The 7,880-nt window shown below is 37.1% G+C and overlaps 1 protein-coding gene across 1 annotated transcript in view; it reads left to right on the top strand.

The window, feature by feature from the left end:
• The window catches only part of ARID4B (AT-rich interaction domain 4B), a 60,057-nt gene that overhangs the window by 39,901 nt on the left and 12,276 nt on the right, over positions 1-7,880 (top strand). Inside the window, exons 17-19 of the mRNA XM_006779609.2 lie at positions 3,064-3,148; positions 4,250-4,448; positions 7,100-7,877. Of these exons, the coding sequence (XP_006779672.2) occupies positions 3,064-3,148; positions 4,250-4,448; positions 7,100-7,877 (1,062 nt within the window). The remainder of the gene's footprint in view (positions 1-3,063; positions 3,149-4,249; positions 4,449-7,099; positions 7,878-7,880) is intronic.

Genomic DNA, 7,880 nt, shown 5'->3' with positions numbered 1-7,880 from the left:
GTACCATAGCAATCAAAAGGCTGTGAAAAATTTTTTTTGCAGCATTCAAAATACTTTGTATCAGATAGTCCTACATGTAGAGAAATGTTAAACAAAGCTTAAAAGCAATAAGGTGAACTTAAAAAATGACTTTGGAGTTGACTAGTTTTTCAGTGCAAGTGGAAATAAACATTTTTTTGGTGTGAAATAAAGAATCAGTTATCTTTACAACTCAAATGGGCTTTCTTTCTGTTTTCAATTTAAGAGGGTTTATTAAATGGGACTTTTTCATTTAGTAGTTTGTAGATTAGCAGGTATATTTTATGTAAAACATAAAAATTGGACCCGTTTCATTTGGTGGCTTTGTAGATTGGCAGGTAGTACGTTTGTCTAAATTTACACAAATAGGAACCCCCTAAATTTATCATTATTAGTAAAGTAAGTTTTTTGGATATTTTAGAAAATCAGTATCTGAGTCACAGTTGCTAGCCATTTAAGTGGTCTATAAATAAAAGCTGCTCTGCATTGTTCTTAACACTACTTATTACCTCTGCCTGAAGACCTGCACCTTCGCTTCATTTTATAGAGTTAAATTCTCTAGGAAAATGGATTGACATCATTACTGTATCATTCTCTTGGGGTGGTTGTGTCAAATCTTAAATTATGCTATAATATTTATGTTTCTATCATTATGCTGTTATTTTCTTTATTATGATGAACACCATTCCTGTGTCTTTGGTATGGATTTAACAGTATTAAATGAAATAGAAATATACAGTGTTAATAACATGCTTAGAATTTTAGCTTTTCAGTAATATACTTTTATTTTTGTTGTATCCTAAGTACATTACTAAAAGCATAAAATGGTGTTCAGTGAGTCTTCCTAAATTTTGTTTTAGATAGTTTCTCAAATTAAAAATATATGTATAGCCAGAGAGCTCGGTTAGAGCATCATCCCAGTAAGCTAAGGCTGCAGGTTCGATCCCCAGTCAGAGCACATATAAAATGCATAAATAAGTGAAACAACAAATTGATGTTTCTCTCTTTCTCCCTTCCTCTCTCTCTAAAATCAACCAATAAATAAAAAAATACGTGTTAATTGAGATTATAATAGAAAATTCATCAAGTAGGTAAATATTGATAAAATTGCTTATAAAGTTTATTATTAATAACTAGTGATGATGTTTCTCTCTTTCTCCCTTCCCTTCTCTCTAAAATCAACCAATAAATAAAAAAAATAAAAAAATATGTGTTAATTGAGAATATAATAGAAAATTCATCAAGTTAGGTAAATATTGATAAAATTGCTTATAAAGTTCATTATTAATAATTAGCGCTTCTTTTCATCATGAGTTGGTCTTTTTTCTATTACAGTGTCCCATAGGTTCTTAATTACGGGAGGAAACTTCATCTCCTTGCAATGACAGCGTAAATTTCCACTTTAGATATGAGGTTTTGAAAAGCTTAGTTATATGATATATATAACTTAACCTTTTGTTTATAGGAAGTAAGATATGAAATATGTATTGCTCAGCAATTATTAAATGAATATACATTACAGAAAACAAACTACAAATTAATATTTTACTGTAATGATTATTACATTTTATCTTAATCTATGCATATTTTAGATAATGAGTTTTTAGTATTATGTCAATTTGGTTTTGCTTATGAAATTATTTTGGAAATATCTTTATTTTGCGTGTAATTACTTTTTTAAAATCTCTACGATTGTGTCTTTTGGGTGTATATGTTAACATATTCTAAATGGGTTTAGTTGGGTTGAAGAACCACATCTGAATTGATGTTGGGCACAGAAGCCATTTCTATCTGGTTGACTGACATTCTTTTCCATTTTTATTATTGCTAAGTGATTGCTTAGTGATTTGCCAACATATCCATACAAAAGCTATAAAGCTTTCTTGTTTTGAACCTTGTGTCTTTTGGGTGAATATTTTAACATATTCTAAATGGGTTTAGTTGGGTTGAAGAACCACATCTGAATTGATGTTGGGCACAGAAGCCATTTCTATCTGGTTGACTGACATTCTTTTCCATTTTTATTATTGCTGATTGCTTAGTGATTTGCCAACATATCCAAACAAAAGCTATAAAGCTTTCTTGTTTTGAACTCGACTTTTCTCTGGTGAGAGCAATTATGTTATGGTCTCTGAATGATTTCTTCTAGCTTTGTATAAATATTTTAATTCATCACGTTTTAAAAATACAAATATGTACGTACCTTCTTTCAGAAGGTGCAGAGGTTTGTGGTGTTCCTTTTGTAATTACCGTTTAGTGTTGCCTTCTCTGCTCACGTGAAAGCTCTCTGTGGGAAGGTGCTGTGCTGCCTTCACTGCTCAGTACCCGGTGCTCAGTGCAGAGCCTGTCACGTGATAGGCACCTGTGACGTATTTGTCACGTGACTCTGCCCTTGTTCGTGCTTTTGGTCTTGGAGTTCACAGACTTGATCAGTTCAGGGCCCTCTGATGCAGCGCCTCCATCTCCCATAGGCCAGGGAGCGACCTTTGGAAGTTCAATGAGTTGCTTGTGCATCTGGTCTTTCATGTTTGTTTCATTAGTTAGATGACTCAGTAGAAATATTTTCAAATAAGTCATGTATAGACTTGAAAATATTTCATTAGTATTTTAGTTAAATATCAGGTAGGATACTTGTCTAGATCCGATGCTTTTATTATAAGGAATTTATTGATAACAGAATTTAAGAAGTATGGTCGAATCACTAAAAGGCAGTCTTAATTTTTAGAGAGAGAGAAACATTAATGTGAGAATGAAATATAGATTGGCTGCCTCCTGCACACCCCCTACCAGGAATCGATCCCGCAACCCAGGCATGTACCCTAACTGGGAATCAAACCTTCAACCCTTCTGTGCATGAGACAATGCCACACCGGTCAGGGCAGTTGGTAGCTTTATGCATCAAACCAGGAAGTTGAACTAAATGATCTCCAAGGTTGTTTCCAGTTCTAAAATGAAATGATTCTATTTATGAGTCTCTTTTTAATATGCCATAAGTATCTCTGTGGTATATGTCTGTTTATTTATACCAATTTCCTTTAATTTCAGATATGATGAATGGATTAAAGCAGATAAAATAGTAAGGCCTGCTGATAAAAATGTGCCAAAGATAAAACATCGGAAAAAAATAAAGGTAAGTGCTTATTTTTCTCTACATCATAATTCTTAATTAAAGAACTTTCCCCCAGAATTATGCGTTAAGTGTGTGTGCATTAGTGTTAGCAGAGTTGGATATACTCCCTTGAAATAGCAAATTTAGCAAAAGCTAGATTTGGGCACGATAATATTGTCACTTTGGGAAAGACATTTTGGAAACGGTACTAAATGATCTGTGAGACTTTTCTCAGTTTCACCCAGCCAGATCCTACTGATCCATGTCAGCCCTCTCCTGCCCCTCTGGTTTCCAGCTGGGGAGCCCTAACGTAGTGGCCTGGACCCTGGGTCACATACTAACTGCACCCTCCTCAGGAGGAAAGGAGGCTTCTTTGTCTGACCGCAGGTAGCGGCTTAGAGCAGGTTCCCAGAGGTGCCGCTGTCCTGGAAGTTGATGTTACTTTTACGTAAGATCGAATTGCTCCTTCTAAGATTAACTCTCTTTAATGTTTTCTTAGAAAGTAGACATTAGCTTTAGAACAATTGTTCTCTTGTTAATGGCATTTCTATATTTTGAATGGTGTATGTATTTGAGGTGTTTTTAATAGTTCTTCTGAAGTTCACTTTTCATATTCAAAGTGAGAAGCTGTTTACTTCCCTGCTAAATGATACTCTAGTGGCTGCTAATAGTGAAAGCTCTCCCCTAAAATGGTTATTCTTTTCTCCCTGTAACATTGGGTCCATATTTAAGTTTTGGTACAGCAACTGAGTAGCTACAGCTCAGGCCTCATCAAACACTTCATCTTCACTCTCGGTCTTTGTTGGAAAGTATGGGGTGACATTGGTTAACAAAGTTATATAGGTTTCAGGTATTCCAGAGGCATGCTAGTCTTAATTGTCTGTCAGATGGCTAATTTATTTCAGCTATTTAAATATAAATATTAGACAAAAACTTTTTGTTTATCCTGCATTATATGTTAAATAATATTGAAAAAACATCTGTGGCTGTTTTGAGGGGCTTTCGTATATTTTTGTTATTTAATATATTTTAAGAGTTAAAATTAGTATTAACAATGTTACTAATAAATGCCTCATGATAAATTATGGCTAACATGAGATACTTTTTCTCCCCTTAACCTAGAATAAGTTAGACAAAGAAAAAGACAAAGATGAAAAATACTCTCCTAAAAACTGTAAACTTCGACGCTTGTCAAAACCACCATTTCAGACAAATTCATCTCCTGAAATAGTATCTAAACTGGACCTTACTGATGCCAAAAACTCGGATACAGCTCATATTAAATCCATAGAAATTACTTCTATCCTTAATGGACTTCAAGGTAAATAAAATAAATGCCCTTTTTGCATGCAAGTGTTTGTTGTTAGTTTTTATATATCAAATTTTATAAAGGTAAAATTCATTAACATCAAATTGGTTTTTTAATTGAACCATAATTTTTTTTGGTTCTGTTATTTGAAATAAAACCAGCCATTGATTGAGGCTTAGAAATATTTCTGTTAGTAGATCCAAGGGCACCAGTAAATTGTAGTTAAAATTTAATATTCACCCTATTGTATTGATTCAGTGCTTTTTTTCAGGTTCCATCTTTTCTGTTGCCATGGAAAGCACAGTTGGTGTTATGCCATATTAGAATATAAAATTAAATTGAATTTTTTGTAAAGAATATTTAACTTTGCTTATCTTGATTACATTTATTATATTCTCTTTTATGGTGACATTACTGCTTAATATTTACAGCAGAATGAAGTGTAACTATCAGATAATAACAGTGATAAAGACTGGTGGGAGGGGGAGGTTTATAAATCTGGCTGGCAGGGAAAAGGGGGGGAAGATCTGATCTATCAAATGAAGCAAAAGAATGTGTCTCCATAAAAAATATTTTAACAGCCGAAACCGGTTTGGCTCAGTGGATGGAGCGTCGGCCTGCGGATTGAAGGGTCCCAGGTTCGATCCCGGTCAGGGGCATGTACCTGGGTTGCGGGCGCTTCCCCAGTGGGGCATGTGCAGGAGGCAGCTGATCGATGTTTCTCTCTCATTGATGTTTCTAACTTTCTATCTCTTCCTCTCTGTAAAAAATCAATAAAATATATTAAAAAATCAACAAAAAATATTTTAACATTTTTTGTAACTTGAAAAGAGTTGAGATTTTTTTGTTGTTAATCCTCATCTGAGGATATTTGCCCATTGATTTTTAAAGAGAGTGGAGGGGGAGAGGGGGAGGGGGAGAAACATCGACGTGAGAGAGACACATCAATTGGTTGCCTCCTTCACGAACCCTGGTCAGGGCTGAGGAGAAATTAGCAAGTAACTAAAAGAGGAAATATTTTTAGAACTGACAGGCAGAAATCTTTAAATGGAAAGAGCCCCTCAAGTACTTGAAGTGATGAAGAAAGAGCCATGCCACAGTACATTTTATCTTTAATAATAAAAGCGTAATATGCTAATTAGACCGGGCATCCTTCCGGACAACCTTCTGGACAAAGCCTGGGCTGCAGGGGACACCTGGGTCCTTGGTGCCTGCCGGTGGCTGGAGGGAAGCCCAGGTCCCGGGCGAGAGGGGGAAGCTGGTGCCTGCAGCTGGAGGAAGGAAGGCCTACTCTTGCACGAATTTTGTGCATCGGGCCTCTGGTCAGTAATGTTTTTCAGTCGGCTGCCTCCTACACGCCCCCTCCTGGGGAAAGAGTGTTTTCAACACTGTAAGCAAAAGAGCCGCACCTTCAAAATTTTGAAGGAAAATAATTTCAACTTGGAATTCTGCACCTGGTTAAACAAATCACACAATAAAGTTTGAGGGTCAGGATGTATTCAGACGTGTAAGGACAAAGACTATTTTCCTCCCATGTACTGTTTAAGGAAACCGTTAGGTGGTCCAACACAACATGGGAATAAACCTAGAACAAGGAAGATGTGAGATTGTTTTAACAGTGGGTTTGGGTCACGAGAAAACTTGCAGGAGATTCCTAGAATGGTGGCTGTTAGAACTGACCCAGAGAGCAGCCCCCTAGATGGAGCAGAAAATAGGCCTCCAGGGTAGAGATTGGGTGAGTGAGGAAATTGGAGAGAATGCTTGACTTAATGGAGCAGTGAAATAAATGTGAAAGACATAAGAAAGGAAGAAGAATGAGTAGAAAAGAACTTTTGGAAACTCCTTGAAAAATAAAAGGCTATACCAGAAAGAAAATAACAAGTGGACTGTTTCTGCAATGAACCATACTTACATGTTATAAATACTATATTTAAATATAGAGAGAGAAAGTATGGGGGAAGAGGATGAGGTGTTAATAAGAGAAAATCCTCATTGCTTATATCAGGTTAAACTTCATAAATCAACGAATAGAATAATATTAGGAGAAGGTGGTAATAACTATCAATAGAAATAGTTATAACCACCTATATGTACTGCTTTGATCATTTTAAAAAATTTAGTTATGCAGGAACACATTGAAAATTTTTAATATTTTTACCCATCTTAATTGTCTCTCTTTTTTTTTAATTTAAACCAAGAACATACTACATGGATTTCTTAGACTGTTATAGTTAAGATTCTAAATTCTGGAATCAAATGACTTAAATTGACTTTCTCTTGCCTTTTGGGGTAGTTTAACCTCTCTAAATCCTAATTTCCTAAACTATAAAACAGGGATGATAAAAACACACTCCTCAAACACTCACCTCACAGCTTTAATGAGGCATAATTTACAGACAATAAAATTCACTACTTTTATGTTTACAAGTTTATATGTTATGGCAAAAGTATATAGTAGTGGAACCATCGCTCCACACGTAGGCATTTCCGCTATTGGTGAGTGTCTTAACTCTCAGAAGCTTTAGTTTCCTCACTTGTAAAATGGGATAAAACCTGGCGAGCAGGGTGGCTATAAGCATAGGAGCTAATATATAAAGTGCACGGCGCAGAGAAGATACTGCTAATCTTCCTGTCATACATCGATTTTCTTCTTACTTTTCCAGCTTCGGAGAGTTCTGAGGACAGTGAGCGGGAGGAGGAGACAGGTGCTCACGTGGACAGCACTGGCAAAGAGGAAGCGAAGACGGAGTATCTGGCCCACGCCAGAAACGACCTCCTTTCAAAGGAGGAACAGAACAGTTCGTTTTTGCTGGAAGAAAGCAAGGTCCATGCAGATTTGGTAATAGCTAAACCAGCGTCGAAATCTCCAGAAAGGTTAAGAAAAGACATGGAAGGATTGTCCGAAGATACGGATTATGAAGAAGATGAAGTCACAAAAAAGAGAAAGGATGTCAAGAAAGACACCCCCGAGAAATCCTCGAAGCCACAGGTCAAACGTGGGAAAAGAAGGTACTGCAACACGGAGGAGTGTGCGAAGACCGGGTCGCCCAGCAAGAAGGACGACAAGGCCAAGAGCAAAGACGCACTTTGCGTAGAAAACAGCAGCAACAGCTCTTCTGATGAAGACGAAGAAGAAAAATCAAAAGCGAAGCTGACACCAACCAAGAAATACAACGGCTTGGAGGAAAAGAGGAAATCCCTGCGGACGACTGGCTTCTATTCGGGGTTCTCCGAAGTGGCAGAAAAAAGGATCAAGCTTCTAAACAACTCGGACGAAAGGCTCCAGAACAGCCGAGCGAAAGATCGCAAAGATGTCTGGTCGAGCATCCAGGGCCAGTGGCCCAAAAAGACGCTGAAGGAGCTTTTCTCCGACTCGGACACGGAGGCCGCGGCCTCCCCTCCGCACCCGGCCCCGGAGGAGGGCCCGGCCGAGGGGACCCTGCA

The sequence above is a fragment of the Myotis davidii genome, unplaced genomic scaffold (assembly GCF_000327345.1).
Source record: "Myotis davidii unplaced genomic scaffold, ASM32734v1 scaffold174, whole genome shotgun sequence".
Lineage (NCBI taxonomy): Eukaryota > Metazoa > Chordata > Mammalia > Chiroptera > Vespertilionidae > Myotis > Myotis davidii.
Note: the sequence above shows the minus strand (reverse complement) of the source record. Positions and strands in the feature narration are given on the sequence as shown.